The sequence below is a fragment of the Dama dama genome, chromosome 22, assembly GCF_033118175.1.
Source record: "Dama dama isolate Ldn47 chromosome 22, ASM3311817v1, whole genome shotgun sequence".
Taxonomy (NCBI): domain Eukaryota; kingdom Metazoa; phylum Chordata; class Mammalia; order Artiodactyla; family Cervidae; genus Dama; species Dama dama.
The window spans coordinates 34,384,417-34,404,970 of record NC_083702.1 but is presented as its reverse complement, the minus strand read 5'-3'; the positions used below and the strand labels follow the sequence as shown (position 1 = coordinate 34,404,970).

General features: G+C 37.2%; 1 protein-coding gene across 1 annotated transcript in view; it reads left to right on the top strand.

Moving 5' to 3' along the window:
• Window positions 1-20,554, top strand: part of DNAI7 (dynein axonemal intermediate chain 7) — a 77,571-nt gene that overhangs the window by 21,957 nt on the left and 35,060 nt on the right. Inside the window, exons 7-9 of the mRNA XM_061125148.1 lie at window positions 7,408-7,554; window positions 9,999-10,102; window positions 12,549-12,858. Of these exons, the coding sequence (XP_060981131.1) occupies window positions 7,408-7,554; window positions 9,999-10,102; window positions 12,549-12,858 (561 nt within the window). The remainder of the gene's footprint in view (window positions 1-7,407; window positions 7,555-9,998; window positions 10,103-12,548; window positions 12,859-20,554) is intronic.

Below are 20,554 nucleotides of genomic sequence, written 5' to 3'. Positions count from 1 at the left end.
AGTACTGGAGTGGGTTGCCATTTCCTTTTCCAGGGGATCTTCCCGACCCAGGGATCGAACCTGGGTCTCCCACATTGTAGGCAGACGCTTTACCTTCTGAGCTACCAGGGAAGTCCAAAACTGTAACATTAACTGTAAGTGTATCCAATTCCAGAAAAAAATCAAGTTGCATCCATTTACGTAGGTAACAGTGTAGAAGTGTATGACTTTATCTTCAGCCAGAATTATCCACTCTTCAGTGATTCATTACACATATTTTTTTTAATGTTAACTATAAGCCAAGCACCTCTTTTAAGCACTAAAAGTACACGGATGAATAAGAATATCCTACTTTCTATTTCTGCAAATAGGATGGATAGGTTAACCTGAGGCACTACCACTTTACCACACACTTAAAAATGCCAGGAAAAAAAGTTGTGACAAGTAAAGGAAAAATCTTGGAGTCCATAAGACAATTCAGAAAAATGGACAAGTGTCAAAGTCAGTGGCTTCCCAGAAAGTGTCTATTTGTTCCTCTTTTGTGGCTTTGCATTGGTTTAAAGGAGCATCAGGAGGCAAGCCTAAGGTACAAGCAAGGTAGCAAGTATTATCAGAGACCCTTTTATGGCTGGGAGCCTCAGAAAGGTAATGTGGATAATAGATGAAAACCTACACTGCAAAGGGTGATGATATGCACTTGATTGGCTCATATTTAGCGTAATGAAGGCAAAACAATAATGTCTCTACCAAGAATTCTTAATAACGAGTGAGTCAGTAGTTAGACTGGAAGAATTTATCAGAATACAGCACAGTGAAGAGATGAAAAATTATCAAGGAGTAGTTAACAGACATGTATGATGGAGCAAAAAGGACTAAAGGAGTACCAGAAGGAGATGTAGAATAAGGAAGAGACAATATTCATTAGGCTGAAAATTTCCCAGAATCCTCAGAAACCCAACAAATCCCAAGTTAGGATAAACAGAAAGGAATCCACACTTAGATACACCAATGTAACAATGGAAACTTTGGCTACCTGATACGAAGAGCTGACTCACTGGAAAAGACCCTGATGCTAGGAAAGATTAAAGGCAAAAGGAGAAGAGGATGGCAGAGGATGAAATGGTTAGGTAGTTTCACTGACTCAATGGACATGAATTTGAGCAAACTCTGGGAGATAGTGAGGGACTGAGGAGCCTGGCGTGCTACAGTCCATGGAGTTGCAAAGAGCTGAACGTGACTTAGCAACTGAACAACACCAACAGAAAGAATTCACTCCTCTTGGTCCTTTTATCCTCTAGTGCTTTTTGTTTCATTTCCTTACCATGTTACAGTTCTTGTCACTGTGGTTTACTTTTCCATGTGCCTATAAAGTGGAATAACTCCAGACTGTTAAGGTCAAAATATGTTTGCCTAATTTAATCTGGAAAACAAGCTTATGAGATTCATTTTACACATGAAGAAACAAATAGTGACTTGCTTATGGTCCCCTACGAGACCTCAGATGAGCCTTACTCTGCCTTTCCAAAGATTCCAAAGAGCCTCCCATGAGGGGTTTGGACGCTAATAGAGTCCTCACACAGTGTTCTTTCATATCCTCTCTCCCAGTGAGGCTGCCATGACATGATGCTGGTCCAGGAATCTGCTGCTCTTTAAATAGCAGAGGCAGCAGGAAGTAGTACTAAAGTTCACCAGTGATGAGCTGGATATAACATCTTCCTGTTACGAATGTGGGGTATAGAAGCAGAAATAATAAATAGTAGGGAAGATGAGAAAAGGATAAGTAAAACAAAATAGGAGACAGACAAGGAGAGTAATCAATAACAGCAGGAAACTAAAGCAAGAAGTCACAAGATGAATGGAAAGAACTGGATAGCAGTAATCCCATGGTTGGGCTTCCCAAGTGGCTCAGTGGTAAAGAATGCACCTGCCAATACAGGAGACTCAAGAGACGTGGGTTTGATCCCTGGGTCAGGAAGATCTCCTGGAGTAGGAAATGGCAACCCATTCCAGTATTCTTGCCTGGAGAATTCCATGGATACAGGGGCCTGATGGGCTACAGTCCATGGGGTTGCAAAGAGTAGGATGCAACTGATCTCTATTCCATGGTAAACATCAAGTTCCAAATTATTAAATTTATTTGTATGACAGATTCTTATGCAACCCTTACTATGGCAGACATTCTTAGCCTGTTTCAGGTTACTCATGTTGCTGCTGTGAAGTAACTGCAATAATCCTGTGAGGTAGGCACCATCATCCCCATTTTTCAAATGAAGAAAGTGAGACTCAGATGTTAAATAACTTGTCCCAGATCATGCCACTGGTAAGAGGGTGAAGATGAAGCCCAGATTTCTGGCTTGAGCCCACACTACCCAGCACGACTATGCTCTCTCTCTTACTTTAGAAATTTTCTATATATTATCTATGTCCATGTTCAGAATTAAATTCTACTCTTTTATTCTTCATATGCTGTACTGCTTTTCAGCTGAGTTTACCCAGTCATTGCTTTCATGCTTCACAGCACATCAAAAGGTCATTCTGATTAGAGTAAAAAAATCCTATCCATTGCATGTGATTATTTCCTAAAATAAAGCTGGTGCTGTCTTCTGCAGGAAAAAAAATTAAATTCTGCTACTTATTTGTTGTTCCTTGACCATACTGTGCCTTAATTTTTCCCAACACTGAATATCTCTCTACTTGCTTGTGTGATTTCTGAGAAGTTGGATATAATTCTTAACTTTGTTCTTCTAAAGGTAAGATGTTTTTTCCCTTGGGCTGCTTTCAGGAATTTTTCTTTATTTTTGATTTTCCGTCCTTTGAAAATAACATGCATAAATAGGTTTCTGGGGCATTTATCTTGCTTGGTATTCTCTGAGATTCTTCAGTCTGTGGTTTGTTGTCTGACATTAGTTTGAGGGAAATTCTCAGCCATTTTTATTTCAAATATTTCTTCTGTTTCTTTCCTTCTTTTCCTTCTGGTATTTCCATTATGTGTGTGCCACATTTATTTTAAGTTGTTCCAAAGTCCTTGGTTATTCTGTTCTGGCTTTTTTCAGTCTTTGTTCTCTTTGCTTTTTGGTTTTTGAGGATTCTATTGATAAATACTCTCAGAGATACGTTCCTCAGCTGTGTCCAGTAGAGGAATAAGCCCATCAAAGGTATTCTTTGTTTCTGTTGAAATGACCTCTAGCATTTCTTTTTGGTCCTTTCTTGGGATTTCCATCTTTCAGTTTTATATCACCCATCTAATTCTTGCATGCTGTCTACTTTATCCATTAGAACCCATAGCACATTAATCACAGGTGTTTTAAATTCCTGTTCTGATCATCAAATCTTACCATGTCTGTCTGGTTCTACCATGTCTGGTTCTGATGCTTGCTTTATCTTTTCAAATTGTGGTTTTTGCCTTTTGGTATACCTTGTCATTTTTTCTTGATAGCCAGATATGATGTACTGGGTAAAAAGAACTGTTGTAAATAAGCCTTGTGTAATGTGATGGTGAGGTGGGAAGGAAGAGTTCTGTAGTCTTGTGATTAGGTCTCAGTCTTTAAGTAATCCTATGTCTCTGGACAATGAATCCACAAGTATTTTTAACTTTTCCTGTCCTCTCTTAGGTGAGAGGGAATGACTAAAGCCTATTGCAGTTGAATTTTTCCTTTCTCCTGGGTGAGTTAGGCTCTGAAAAATCAGAGCAGAAATAAAGAAAAAAAGGGAGAAGAATCAAATCAATAAAATTAGAAATCAAAATGAAGAAATGACAACACAGAAATACAAAAGATCAGAAGAGACTACTATGAGCAATTATAGGCCAATAAAATGGACAACTTGGAAGAAATGGACAAATTCCTAGAAAAGCATAACCTTCCAAAACTGAACCAGGAAGAAATAGAGAATCTTAACAGACCCATCACAAACAAGTTAATTGAAGCTATAATAAAAAATCTTACAACAAACAAAAGCCCAGGACCAGATAGCTTCACAGGTGAATTCTACCAAAAATTCAGAGAAGAGCTAACACCTATTCTACTCAAACTCTTCCAGAAAATTGCAGAGGAAGGCAAACTCCCAAACTCATTCTATGAGGCCACCATCACCCTAATACCAAAACCAGACAAAGATGCCACAAAAAAGGTAAACTACAGACCAATATCACTGATGAACACAGATGCAAAGATCCTCAACAAAATTCTAGAAAACAGAATCCAACAACATACTAAAAAGATAATACATCATGACCAAGTGGGCTTTATCCCAGTGATGCAAGGATTCTTCAATATTCACAAATCAATGAATGTGATACACCACATTAACAAATTGAAAGATAAAAACCATATGATTATCTTAATAGATGCAGAGAAAGCCTTTGACAAAATTCAACACCCATTTATGATCAAAACTCTCCAGAAAGCAGGCATGGAAGGAATATATCTCAACATAATAAAAGCCATATATGACAAACTCACAACAAACATTATCCTCAATGGCAAAAAATTGAAAGCATTTCCTCTAAAATGAGGAACAAGACAAGGGTGCCCACTCTCATCACCACTATTCAACATAGTTTTGGAAGTCCTAGCCACAGAAATCAGAGAAGAAAAACAAATAAAAGGAATCCAGATTGGAAAAGAAGTAAAACTCTGTTTGCAAATGACATGATCCTCTATATAAAGAACCCTAATGATACCACCAGAAAAATCACTGGAGCTAATCAATGAATATAGTAAAGTTGCAGGGTATGAAATTAATACACAGAAATCCCTTGCATTCCTATACATTAACAATGAGAAAACAGAGAAATTAAGGAAACAATCCCATTCACCACTGCAATGAAAAGAATAAAATACTTAGAAATAAATTTACCTAAAGAAACAAAAGACCTATATATAGAAAACTATAAAACACTGATGAAGGAAATCAAAGATGACACAAATAGATGAAGAAATATACTGTGTTCATGGATTGGAAGAATCAGTATAATGAAAATGAGTATACTACCCAAAGCAATCTATAGATTCAGCACAATCTCTATCAAGCTACCAATGGTATTTTTCACAGAACTAAAACAAATAGTTTCAAAATTCATATGGAAACACAAAAAATCTCAAACAACCAAAGCAATCTTGAGAAAGAAGCATGGAACTGGAGGAATCAACCTGCCTGACTTCAGACTATACTACAAAGCTACAGTCATCAAGACAGTATGATACTGGCACAAAGACAGAAATATAGATCAGTGGGACAAGATAGAAAGCCCAGAGATAAATCCACACCCCTTTGGACACCTTATCTTTGACAAAGGGGGCAAAAATGTACAATGGAGAAAAGACAATTTCAAATAACAAGTGATGCTGGGAAAACTGGTCAACCACCTGAAAAAGAATGAAACTAGAACACTTTCTAACACCATACACAAAAGTAAACTCAAAATGGATTAAAGGTCTAAATGTAAGACCAAAACCATAAAACTCTTAGAGGAAAACATAGGCAGAACACTCTTTGACATAAATCACAGCAATATCCTTTTGATCTACCTCCCAGAGGAATGGAAATGAAAACAAAAATAAACAAATGAGAACTAATTAAACTTAAAAGCTCTTGCACAATGAAGGAAACTATAAGCAAGGTGAAAAGGCAGCCCTCAGAATGAGAGAAAATAATAGCAAATGAAGCAACTGACAAAGAATGAATCTCCAAAATATATAAGCAACTCATGCAGCTCAATACCAGAAAAATAAACGACCCAATCAAAAAATGCTCCAAAGAACTAAACAGACATTTCTCCAAAGAAGACATACAGATGGCTAACAAACACTTGCAAAGATGCTCAATATCACTCATTATCAGAGAAATGAAAATCAAAACCACAATGAGATACCATCTCATGCCGGTCAGAATGGCTGCCATCAAAAAGTCTACAAATGGCTGGAGAGGATGTGGAGAAAAGGGAACCCTCTTCCACTGTTGTTGGGAATGCAAACTAGTACAGCCACTATGGAGAACAGTGTGGAGATTCCTTAAAAAACTGGAAATATAACTGCCATATGACCCAGCAATCCCACCACTGGCATATGCACCAAGGAAACCAGAATTGAAAGAGACACATGTACCCCAGTGTTCATTGCAGTTTATAATAGCCAGGACATGGAAGCAACCTAGATGCCCATCAGCAGATGAATGGATAAGAAGGCTGTGGTACATATACACAATGGAATATTACTCAGCTATAAAAAGAACACATTTGAGTCAGTTCTAATGAGGTGGATGAAACTGGATCCTATTATACACAGTGAAGTAAGCCAGAAAGAGAAACACCAATACAGTATATTAATGCATATATGTGGAATTTCGAAAGACAGTAACAATGACCCTATATGCAAGACCCTAAAAGAGACACAGAAGTAAAGAATAGATTCTTGAACTATGTGGGAGAAGGCAAGAGTGGGACAATATGAGAGAATAGCATTGAAACATGTATATTACCACATGTAAAATAGATGACCAGTGTAAATTCAATGCATGAAGCAGGGCACCCAAAGCTGGTGCTCTGGGACAACCCAAAGGGATGGGGTGGGGAGGGAGGTGAGAGGGGGTTTCAGGATGTACACATGTACACCCATGTGTACATGTACACCCATGGCTGATTCATGTCAGTGTATGGCAAAAACTACCACAATATTGTAAAGTAATTAGCCTCCAATTAAAATAAATTAATTGGAAAAAAAATTCCAGCAGGTCAGGCTTGTTATTAATTTTCCCTGAGATCAAGCCTTGTTAAGAAGAACAGAGTGCTCTTGTATATTTCAAAATGCTTCCTTTCCCCCTCCTCCTGCTTTCTGATCCATAAAGAAGTTGTTGGTGTTTTTAGTCTGTTCAGCCTTTCACTTGATAGGATGGAGTGGCATCTAAAGCTCCTCACTGGTGGAACTAGGTTGCTTCAGTTTCCTGATCTACAAAATAGGCACAATGAACAGTATCTACCCATAGACTTACGATGAGAATTAAATGGATTAAAACATATGAAGCATTTGGAACACAGGTCTTGGCACATAGTAAGTATTCAGTAGATATTAGTGATTCTCCTCTTCCATTTCTGCTCACTCTTCTCCTCGTTGTTACCATATTGTTATTGTTTCTGTTGTTCCACAGTCCTGGGCAATCAGCTTGCTAAGGACAGCTTGCTAATGACAGCTAAGGACAGCTCATTACATAGTTAAGGATTCTTATAGTGGAGTTTTGGGAGGAAATATTTTATTTTCCCATGACCTTTTCTAATAGAATAAATACCGGAAACTATTTTTATATGTTTTACTGGTGATATCTTCCTCAATTCAAAAGTGGTAAAAACATCCCATATTTCACTTTTTCCTTTGTTTATCAGAAGATTACTTTTATGGTAAATTTTTGCTTTATATTTTTACTTTTACTTTATAGTTAATTGAGAAATTGAAGTTAATTTTGTTGGAAACTCCACCATATGATTTGCAAAGGAAAAATATAATCCAATACCAAGGATCAATTCTAGAACTGCAGGAGCTCCTTCATCTTAAGTTTAACAGAGCCACAGAAATACTTCTCAGAGTAAGTGTGATGTTTTGCTTTCTATGTTATTAATATCTTTTGTAAGTGTTAAGATTTTATATTATATAATTTTTAAAATCCAGTATCATTTTTTTGAAGATTTAAAAGGCTAAGGAAAAGTCAGAATAATTTAAGGCACAATGTATTTATCAACTGTGAATATTTTACTCTTAAAGAAATAAAACATTATCAATATAGCTAAATTCTAGATATTTTCTCTTATACTTGCTAAAGTTTACTAAGGCCATTATGAAAATAAATTCACAAAGCCTTGTATGTTAGATATTCACTCTAGATGAATCAGTTGACACAAGATTACAATTATTGGTAGTCACTCTATTTTTCCCAAATATCTTAGCACTAATGGTAATATTCAACTAATTATAGAGCCATTATTATTATATCTATGAAAGTTAATAATAATTCCATAGTATATTCTAATATCCAGTCCATATTTGAATTTTCCCTAATATTCCATGAATATCTCCTATAGCTTTTGTTTGGCTTTGTTTTTTTAAATCAGAAAACAGTATAAGATCATACCTTGCTTTTGGCTATTTTGTGTCTTGGTTTCTTTTTTCTTCTGGTCTAAAACACAGTGACCTTTATAGACTTGGTAGAATGTGTTCTAATTACAAAAAGAACTGCAAAGAAGGCTTATTATTGTTAAGTTATTCTTAGCAGTAATATTCATATTAAAATTTTGCAACTATTTTATTTATATTGCAAGAGAAAAGCCAGTAAGGAAATGTGTTATAGTTATTAGTGATCAAGATTTTTATTTTAACAGAAAAAAAAGATATGTTATATAGAAGAGAAGATTAGAAAAAACACTATAATGTTAAATTTGTAATGGAAATATCAGTATGAACCAGATTTCTCTTTATTCCATGAAAAGGAATAAGTTCTAATTGGGGTAAATAGCTGATTCAAGCTTAGGGCAGGGAATTTGAAAGATGAGATTGTTATTGCAGGATGAGTTTTTGCATTATCTTGTGCTAGAAAGCAAGTAAATGCTCAAAGACTGATGGAGCCATAGGTAGAGGGACAAGACTAGCTTAAAAAAGCTCCCAGTGGTCAAGTTGGGGATAATTTGAATATCAGAAAGAACAATGACTATAATTTATTAAAACACATTGATTAAAATAAAAATTCTTGAGTCTACACTGATACCCCAGAAAGGAAGAGGGAAAGTGAGGTGGGGGTAGAGAGAACAATTCTTTATAGAATACCATCTGATGAATGTGGAAGGAATGGTCAGGAAGATAATCACCATTTTTCAATCCCCAGTGTAATAACTGATAGATAATTAACCGCTACCACAGTAATTAGGTGAAACGTTTAGGAGCATGTCATTCTCATAATGCCAAAGTATTTGACTACAGATTACTTACTGACTAGGATAAATGTACTTTGCAATGGGAAGATATGGGTAGTCACCACCTGAACTCAGCAATCAAGTCCACATTGTTAACAGTAGGACATCATGTGCCTCCTGATAGGATGCAATGTAAAGAACACAACTTCCCACTAGGTGCCTTCTTGCAGAAAATCATTCGTCTAATCTGATTAAACCTACCTTGACCTAACTTACAGTGTACAAAAAATAAAGGAGATAGAGGAGTAAGTTAAAGTGTGAGGGAACAGCTGGATAAATTCACGCAATGTGGAACAGTTCTACAGCAGTTTTGTTATTTATGCCACACTGAGTGGCTTGTGGAATCTTAGTTCTCCCACCAGAGATCGAACCTGTGCCCCTCTTCAGTGAAGTCCTAACCACTGCCAGGGGAAGTCACAGAACAATTACTTTTAAAACAAATAGCAATAAATTCAATTCCCAGTACTTTTAAGTTTTTACATTATAGGAGCTGAATACCTATTGGCTTATTTAAGTCCTTTTAAAGAACTAATGTCTTAAGCAAGAGGCATGAATCTAGTTTAGTCTTTATTAAAGAATTCTAAAGAATATCCTTAAATGGTATGTTGATTATCGAGTATTAGACTAGTAAATCAGAACTCATAGGGATATTTTATTTTGTAAACTTGATGTGTTCAGGAATAGGCTAATTTTTGCAGTAGCATAAGGTAAGGATAAGATTAGGATATATAGTTAAAATGAGAAGTCATGATAATGTTAAAATTGAAAAGGGTAATCTAAAAGCAATCTACAAGAGCTACCTGGGAATATAGGAGCAACTACCATCCTTAGACACCTTAAGAGAAACTGAGTAGAAAAGGGGGAACACGTTTCAGTGAGTAAATACATTTGTATCATTTAGAGAATTATTTAAAACAATTCTGTTATTTTTATTGAACCTTATTTTACCCAAATTACTTTTTTAAGTATTGAAGGGAATCCAACACCTAGCTGATGAAATAACTTACCTAAATTGCATAATTTATGAGGCCTCTAATCTTAATAATGTTTTCCTTTTTCCTTACAGCAAGCTAGTACTTTAGCAGATCTGGACAGTGGAAATATGGAAAAAGTCATTCAAGATGAAAATGTTACTCTCTATATATGGGCGAACCTCAAGAAGAATCCAAGGTATTGCCATGGGTGATGCTGTAGGTCTGAAGACATTAGAGTCACATGACCAAGCAGATGCCTGTTGCATTTCAGCATGGCATACTTATAAAAACCCATCTTAGGAAGTCAGCCAGTTAGGGTTTAATTCTGAGACCTGTTGTTTATCTTAGGCAAGCTCCTTAGCCTTGTAAGGTCTCAGTATATCAACAGTGAAATTATTTTTATCACTTAATAGGATTGGGCTGAAGATTAAATGTTAATACATGTAAAGGTCATACATAACAGGATGTCTAGTATAAATATACACTGACTAGATATCGGGGTCTTCCTCTTTTTTTCACTCACTCAGCCTCCCTCCCCACCAAAAAATAGAAGCTATAGGTGCTTCCTACAGGACAGTCTGAAGCTTTTAAAAAATTTATTTTGTGTGAACTGTGAAAGTAGCATCAACATACATACACTTTCAGGTGTAAGATGGATAGCTGGTGAGAAGTTGCTGTGTGGCAACAGGGAGCCCAGTCTGGTGCTCTGGGATGGCCTAGAGGGATGGGATAGGGGAAGGGGAGAGAGGCTAGGGAGGGAGAGTGAAAGTGAAAGTCGCTCAGTTGTATCTGACTCTTTGTGACCCCATGGAGTATACAGTCCATGGAATTCTCCAGGCCAGAATACTGGAGTGGGTAGCCTTTCCCTTCTCCAGGGGAATCTTCCTAACCCAAGGATCAGACCCAGGTCTCCCGCATTGCAGGCAGATTCTTTACCAGCTGAGCCACAAGGAAGTGGGTATGTATGTATAATTATGGCTGATTTGTGTTGTTATGTGGCAGAAGCCAACACAACATTGTAAAAATTTTAAAATATATATTTAAATTAGAAAAATAATACTTTCAAAAATAACTTCATTTTTATTACTTTTTAGATATTTAAATAATGTTTTCAACAAAGTAGTATCATTCTGAGGAATAATAGAGATAATGACAAACTCATAATCACTTGGCTGCCGTTTTACTCAAACGTTTCAAAATAATTGAGTTAATATGGCACAGTGAGTTTTAGAGAAAAATTATCAGAATAAAAGTTAGGAGGTATAGGTTTCTAGTCCCAGCTCTAAAAAGACTAGTCATAACAACAATGGGGAAAATTGGACTTTATTCTTGATATCTAGTAAAAGGAAGGAACAAAATATTTTCCAAGTTCTATTTGCTACAAAATACTCTGTGGTTTAAATTTTAATTAAATTTTTTATTCATTTATTTTTGGTCACACTGTGCAGCTTGCAGAATCTTATTTCCCCAACCAGGGACTGAACCCACACCCGTGGCAGTGAAAGCGTGGCGTCCTAACCAGAGGACCGCCCTCTGGCGGAAAATAATCTGTGTAATTTTAGAAGAATAAAAGTAAAATGAACAGCTCTGTATTAACTACCCAGGTTTTAAAAAGAGAATTAGATGGTGTTCTTTTACTAAGATAAGGAACAGCGGTGGCAGAACAACTTTTGTTTTACTTTGATGATGATGACGAGGGGCAGAGGGTGGTTGGGGTGGTGAGTTCAGTGTGGGACTTGTTGAGTTTGAAGTTCCCTATGAGATTATGAGACCTTGAAGTGTAACTGTCTGAAGGCATTGAGAGAAATGTGAGCTGGAAACACACTTGGAGGCATTATTAGCATTGTTGTCGTTTAGTCGCCAAGTTGTGTCCAACTCTTTTGTGACCCCGTGGACTGTAGCCTGCCAGGCTCCTCTGTCCATGGGGTTTCCCAGGCAAGATTACTGGAATGAGTTTCCATTTCCTTCTCCAGGGGATCTTCCTGACTCAGGGATCAAAGTTGCATCTCCTGCACTGGCAGACATCTGAGATTCTTTACCACTGAGACACCAGGGAAGCCCAAGTTTTGGAGACATGTTTGGGGAAGTCATTAGCATACAGATCAGTAGTTCTTAACTTTTTAGAAATCAACTCTTAGGAACTTTATTACATATGCGCACACATACGTAAGGGCGTTTTTTTTTTTAACCTTTTATAGTTCATTCAGGGGTGCTTCTGCCCCTAGGAAACATAGAGCTCATTGAAGTCATAGAAATAATAATATCCAGGGAGAACATGTAGAAGGAGATGAAAGGAGCACTCAGGCTGTTTGAGGGCTGAGTGACATCAGCGTTTAAGGGATGGTTAGGAAGTTCAGTTCAGTTCAGTCGCTCAGTCGTGGTTAGGAAGGAGGCTGTACAAAGGAACCAGAGAAGGGGCTCCCAGAGATGGAGAAGAGTATGGAGCCATGGATCCCAAGAGACAGTTTTGAAGACGGTAACATCAGCAACCTGGTCTAAATGCTGCAAAGAAAGCAAGTTAAGGGTATTCACAAGTACTCAAAGCTCTGGTGAAATTAAAGAGGAAATAATGTTTAGGTATAAATTCACGGCAGACATAGAACTTCCTAGAGCCTCATCTTTTTTGTTAAATTAATTAACAGGCACAGAAGTATCAGATTCTCTGAGACACAAACTGGATTTGAAATCCCAAGGATATTAGCAACATCTGACATTGCTCTACGACTCCTGCACACTCACTACGATCATGTCACACCCCTGAGCCCCGTTCTGACACCATCACAAGAACACGTTTCCTTAGTAACTGACTTTGTCAAGGAAGAAGTTAAGAGTGTGCAAACAGCAGTCAGCAAAGATCTCCAAGAAGAGAATAAACAACAAGAAAATGAGTCTAACTCAGTTCATGAGGAAGAAACAAAAGCTGAGGAACAAGGTGATGTCGAAGAACTAACGGTAGGACACTTTAAATGTACATTTTTTTCCTTCATGTAATGGGTGTTATTAGATTCTCTTGATGCATTCTTAAGATTTTTTCCTAAACAGCTAGAAACTGAAAGCCACTTTCTAACCAATGGCTCAGTTTTGAATGTGTTTTTTTCCCCTTGCCTTCTATATTCATAGTCACTATTTATAGTTGAGCTTGTTGCTTCCACATCCTGAAGTTGAGCACAGAAATTGCTCATTTTTATTTTAGGTTCATTCCCAAAAAGCTTTGAGGCAATTTAATTTGTGGGTATTTATTATATTTCAAATTCACTTAAGGGAACTTGTGATAAATACTTTCACAAAACTGAAGGATTAGTTACTTCTTCAGGTTTTGGTTTTATAAAAAAGAATTTAATGAAGTAAAAACTAATTTTTTAAAACTGTTGTACTTCTCTTTTAAAAATTGACATCTTTAGATATAATAATATGTTAAGTGCTATGTGCTCAGTCACTCATTCATGTCTGACTCTTTGTGGCCCCATGGACTGTAGCTGGCCAGTCTTCTCTGCTATGGATTTCCCAGGCAAGAATACTGGAGTGGGTAGCCATTTCCTACTCCAGAGGAACTTCCTGACCCATGGATAGAACCCGAGTCTCCTCTGTCTCCTGCATTGGCTGGTGGATTCCTTACCACTAGTGCCACCTGGAAAGCCCAATAATATGTTATAATAATCATATTTTGGTAGTTGGCTTCTGCTCTCTTCGTTCTGTTTCCAGGATTTTCAAGCCACTTACCTATTATGGTAAAATAAATTGTCTCTTTAGCATTTAATAGAACTTTCTCATAACTGAGCAGCTTTTTGTTCGGCCATGGACAATTTGATTTTAGGAAGGACCAGGTTGTCCTGTAAGTGCTTAAAATATTGTATTGGCTTATTGGTTTGTTTTCTTTAAACACAGGTAGGGTTAAGAATTAAGTTGAATACAAATTAGAAATCAGAATAAGTATTATTAGGTATTCTAAGAACACATTTAATTGAAAAATGCCATTTGATTACACCAGAATAAAAAATTGCAATGATTCTACAGCAATGTAAAATATGGATATAAGACACAATGGTCAGTACAAAGAATAGTATTCAGAGTGTGAAAACAATGACGAAAAAATCAAAAAGGCGCAAAAGGAGGAGAATCCAGAAACCTATATATAGCTGATACTTCAGAGAGGTTGGAAATAAGTGATTTGTTCTTCTTTAAAAGTGGTCACTCTTAAAGAAATGTTTTTTGAGCAGTCTAATAGCTTTTAAAACTAAAGAAAATAATCATTTTTCCTCTCAGATAGCATGGTAGCTTTACTAGAGTTCAACAATATTTCCAGTTTTCTTCCCTTTCCTGGATATGTAGGAAGATTATATTCCTCTCCCCCTTAAAATTAGGGGTGACCATGTGACTTGCTCTAGTTAAGAAGACATGAATGGATGTAACACACTGATTCTAAGGGGGAAAAAATAAAGAATGAGTAAATGGGCCCTGGATGTCACATTATTTAAGTATGCAGTAAGAAACAAAATGAAGACCTGTACACTTAAAATAAGATTTAGCAAGATTTGTGATTGAAAATTCATGAAAACAACAAATAAAAAGGTATCAAAATTGTTTATATGAAAAGATGTTATCTAAAAATGTTTGGTCTTGATCTGATAAAAATATTGAATAACTTCTGCTCCTCAAATTCCTTGATCATATTTTATGAAAAACTCATCAACAGTTTACCGCAAAATTTCGTATTATTAATTTAAAGTTGTGAAATAATTTAGAAAAGATATAATTTGAAATATTATTTGAATTTAGATGGCTTTAGCAGTTCTTCCTATGCATGTATGTCTCATATAAAAGTGATGACTTATTATAGTTCTATGTCTAAAACTACTTAAAATAGTTTCGCATTAAAGATATCAGTGCATGAATTCACTGTAATACCAAATAGTGCAGTTTTCTATTTTTTTCAAAATCTTTCATCTATTAGAGTAAGAAGTCATTTCCTTTACTCTCAGTCACTGAGCTCCAAGTTACCAAACTAAGTTTCCCTCCATTAACAGGCTCTTTCCAATGTGTTTAACTACATCTGTTGTTTTTTTTTTTTTTTTTTCTGTTATTCTTTAATGTTTCATTGAAACTCTTCATGGCAAATAGATGGGGAAACAATGGAAACAGTGGCTGACTTTATTTTCCTGGGCTCCAAAATCACTGCAGATGGTGCTTACAGCCATGAAATTAAAAGACACTAACTCCTTGGAAGGAAAGTTATGACCAACCTAGACAGCATATTCAAAAGCAGAGACATTACTTTGCCAACAAAGGTCCGTCTAGTCAAGGCTATGGTTTTTCCAGTGGTCATGTATGGATGTGAGAGTTGGACTATAGAGAAAACTGAGCGCCAAAGAATTGGTGCTTTTGAACTGTGGTGTTGGAGAAGACTCTTGAGAGTCCCTTGGACTGCAAGGAGATCCAACCAGTCCATCCTAAAGGAGATCAGTGCTGGGTGTTCATTGGAAGGACTGATGTTGAAGTTGAAACTCCAATATTTTGGCCACCTGATGCGAAGAGCTGACTCATTTGAAAAGACCCTGATGCTGGGACGAATTGAGGGCAGGAGGAGAAGGGGGTGTCAGAGGATGAGATGGTTAGATGGCATCACTGACTCAATGGACATGAGTTTGGGTAAACTCCGGGAGTTGGTGGTGGACAGGGAGGCCTGGCGTGCTGTGGTTCATGGGGTCACAAAGAGTGGGACCCAACTGAGCGACTGAACTGAACCTTTTCAATCTATAATGATGACTAAAGGTATAAAAATGACTAAAGGTATACCAGTGCTGTGCTGTGCTTAGTCGCTCAGTCATGTCCAGTTCTTTGCGACCCCATGACAGTGGCCTGAGAGGCTCCTCTGGCCATGGGGATTCTCCAGGCAAGAATACTGGAGTGGGTTGCCATGACCTCCTCCAGGGGATGTACCAATGCTGCTGTTGATAATACCACAGAACTACATGAAGGAAAAGCATTCTACTCAATGGTAATGCATATTTTAAGGCAGAGTGAATGAAGTTCTCAAATAATTAGTCTAGGGAACCAAGAGTAATGATCAGACAATTAGTTTTACCTTATGAAACTTCACTACAGTCTGGGAAGCATGACTGAGAATTGTGTGAGTGGTAGTTGGAGGAACATGGCTGGCAGAACTTTGTCATCAGGCAGTTGAAAAAAGAGAAGATTGCCTAGATGACACTAACATTACTTTAGTGAGCACCCCTGTTTTGGGGAACCAGTCCTCTCATCACACCGCACGGGCATGTGTATAGGTACTCACGCTTATGTCCATGTGCTCTATCATTCTTCCAAATGCCCCACAGCATTCTGAAAAGTTATTATGAACAATGCTTAAGTATATGTGATTTCCACAGAAGCAGAAAAATCCTATAGTTGTGCTTAAGTGTACCAAGGCAGGGGGAAAGCCATCCCCCTGTGCTGAAGGAAGATTTTGGAGAGGAATTGAGGGGGGCAGCAGTAACCTTCATAGAGTGAAGAATCCCCCAGGTCAGACCCACTTGCCCTGCTCAGCTGGCTAGGAAAGGAAAGAGAGCAGGTGGAAATAATCATCAGCTGGGCCTGCCGTTGCCACTAATTCTGAACAGAAAACATTTGTTGAGCACTTCTTGTAAGTGTGAGTCGCCTGCAAGGGGCAAAAATCACTAGATTTATAAAGAAAATCAGCAGCTCAAAAGAAGGGGATAAAGATAATTTGATGGAATTTATGGGAGTGAGTAAAATAAATGGTGGAAAGAAGTAGGAGATCCCATATCTATGTAAAATAATTTATAGAACTTGAGAAGGAAAAGGTTGAGTTTAATATAATAATTGTCTCTGAGACAGCAAACTAAGATATGAAATAAAATATATTTCCAATCATACTTCCCTCTACAGACTGAAAAAAAAAAAAAACAGATCAAAAGTGTAAATACAAAAACAAACTAATCAAAACTCTTAAAATAATAAAAAGTATTTGAAGAGAATGTAGGGAAGTTATTTTATCATATTTACTAAAAAGAACTGTGGTGTTGGAGAAGACTCTTGAGAGTCCCTTGGACTGCAAGGAGATCCAACCAGTCAATCCTAAAGGAAATCAGTCCTGAATATTCATTGGGAGGACTGATACTGAAGATGAAGTTCTGATACTTTGGTCACCTGATATGACAATCTGACTCATTGGAAAAGACCCTGATGCTGGGAAGGATTGAAGGCAGGAAGAAAAGGGGATGACAGAAGATGAGATGGTTGTATGGCATCATCGACTCAATGGACATGAGTTTGAGCAAGCTCCAGGAGATAGTGAAGGACAAGGAAGCCTGGCACGCTGTAATCCATGGGGTCACAAAGAGTTGGACATGACTGAGCAACTGAACAAAAACAATAAGATCTTTTTTTAAAAAAATTTGTCATTAATTTTTGATTGCGCTGGGTCTTCATTGCTATGCATAGGATTTCTCTACTTGCAATGAACGGGGACTATTCTTCATTGTGGTGGGTGGACTTCTCATTGCAGTGACTTCTCTCGTGGAACATGGGCTCTAGGGCGTGCTCAATAGTTGTGGCACATGGATTTTGTTACTCAGCTACACGTGAAATCTTCCCAGACCAGGAATCGAACCAGTGTCCTCTGCATTGGTAGCTGATTTTTCACCATTAGACCACCATGAAAGTCCTAAGATCTTTCTTCCTTATTAGTGCATCAAAACCAAAACCTTGCAAGAAAAGGAGATTATGGGTTCGAACATTTGTGTCAGATAACCTCACTATAAACAACGCTGAAAGACAGTGGACTGGGAAAAATATTTAAACATATCAAACAAATGGTTAGTATCGAAATATAAAGAACTTGTACAAATTGGTAAGACAAGTTCCTAATATAAATTAGGCAAAAGACTTGAGCAGATCAATAAGAGAAATGCAACTGGTCAATAAAGATATGAAAAGATAACCAAATAAGTAAACAAATTAGAACTGGCATTATATCACTTCATATCAGATTGAGTGTGAGAGGTTGCAGCCATTTTCACGTACTGTTATTAAAAGTAGAAATTTGTACAATCTTCAGGGAAGATGTAAATGTAAATGTACCTTTTAGTGATTTTTCATTTTAGTGATTTATTATTATGAAATCACGAGACAACTAAATAAAAATGTTGCAATGTTCACTGGCTTTTTTATATTAGAAATTACAGTCCACAGATTAATTATAAAATATTCAGTCAAGTAGTAGCCATTCAAAATGATATAGATTTTATATACTTTAATTTCAAAAACTCTTGAGATGTGCCTGACATATGGCATTATATTAGTTTCAGGTATATAGCACATAAATTTGATGTTTCTATGTACTGTGAAATAATCTCCCTAAGTCTTGTTAGCATTCACCCCCATACATAAGCAACAATTCTTTCCTTGTGCTGAGAACTTTTAAGATCTCTCTTACGAACTTTCAAATATACGATACAGTATTATTAACTATAGTCATCATGTACATTTCAAGTCACGAATTTATTTCTCTGTAACTGAACGTTCATACCTTTGGCCACCTTCACCCATTTGTCCACCTCCACTCTGAACCTCTGGCAACCACCAATCTGTTCTCTGTATTTAAATTCTTTCTTTCTTTATATTCCACAAAAAAAGGGAGATCATATGGTATTTGTCTTTCTCTGTCTGACTTATTTCCCTTTACATGATGCCCTCAAGGTCCCCATTGTTGTCTCCAGTGGCAAGGTTTCCTCATTTTTTATGGCCGAATATTATTCTGTTGTCGCTATATATCACATTTTCTTTATCCATTCATTCACTGATGAACTGTTACATTGCTTCCATGTCTTGGCTGTTGTGAATAGTGCTTCAGTGTACATAGAGGTGCATACCTCTTTTTGAGTTAGTACTTTTGTTTTCTTCAGATAAATGCCCTGAAATAGAATTGCTGGATCATATGGTAGTTAATTGCTACCATATGATCCAGCAGAAACTATTAATTTATTTAATTGGAGGGGCAACCCTGGCCCTAATAAGCATTATTCCTAACACAGCCTTCATTGCATTTGTTATTCTCTTTCTACTCACTATTCTTGAATTTGCAGTAGCTGTTTTGGCTTCCCCGATGGCTCAGCAGGTAAAGAATCCTTCTGCAATGCAGGAGACACAGGTGACGAGGGTTCGATTCCTGGGTTGAGAAGATCCCCTGGAGGATGAAAAGGCAGCTCACTCCGGTATTCTTGCCCAAAAAACCCCATGGACAGAAGATCCTGGTGGGCCCCATTACGGAGGGTCACAAAGAGTCAAACCTGAGTGAGCACACACAGCGCGGCACAATTATTCAAGCTTATGTCAGCCCCCTGCTTATAAGCCTCTGCTTACACAATGACACATGGTAACCCATCAAACCTGTGCATTCCAAATAATAAACCCCAGCCCCCAGGCTTTTACAAGAGCCCTCTTAGCCCCTCTTGAACTCTCTGGTCTGGTCATACGCTTCTGTTTAGACTCAACATTCTTACTATACTTGGGCTTTTAACCAACATTTTAGCAATGTATTAGTGACAAAGAGACATCATCCAGAAAAGCTTTCTTGTATTTATCGCTTTCTAACTTCCCCAACTAAACACATGGAAAAATCAAGTCCTTACAAATGCAGATTTGACATTATAGGATCAGCATGCCTACAGTTTTTCCTTAAAATTTTTCATAGTGACCATTATGTTTCTTCTCTGTGTGACCTAGAAATTCTGCCCCTACCCTGAGCATCTCAAACAAATAATCTAATAGCAATACTCATAGAACTAATCCTAATTTCACCACTAGCAGTAAATTTAGCCTACAGGTGGACTCAAAAGGGGTTAGAGTGGACCAAATATGATAATTAGTTTAAATTAAAGCAAGTTTTTATGTTTCATTCATTAAATTATTAAATTCATAATTATCAAGTTCCTGTAGTCTACATAAATATTACTCTAGTATTTGTAGTTTCCCCTGGGGGCTTCCCTGATGGCTTCCCTGATGACAGTAAAAAATCTGCCTGCCAAGCAGGAGACATGGATTTGATCCCTGGGTCAGGAAGATACCCTGGAGAAGGGAATGGCAACCTACTCCAGTATTCTTGCCTTTTGGAGATCCTATGGACTGAGGAGCCTGGTGGGCTACAGGCGGGTTGCAAAGAGTAGGACACGACTGAAGCAGCTAACACTAGGGGGTCTTAATATACTAATCCTGTGTGATATCCTCCCTACTGTTTCTCGAGGGAATAATGTCATTATTTATCATGGCAACCCTAATAATTCTGAACACCCATTTAACTCTAGCTAGCACAATACCCATCATCTTACCAGTTCTTACAGCCTGCGAAGCTGCACTAGGATTATCCCTGCTTGTAATGGTATCAAACACCTATTACATTGATTACATACAAAATCTCAACCTCCAATTTAAAAATTCATTATTACACCTAATAATAGCACTAATATGAAAAAGTAATATAGTTTGAATTAATAGTACCACTTTCAGTGTACTCATTTTATTAGCTTAGTCCTTCTTAACCAATTTAATAACAGCCTTAACGTTTCATGAATCTTCTCTAACTCTCTAGCAGCACCTTTACTAACTCTTAACAACGTAACTCTTAACCACTCAT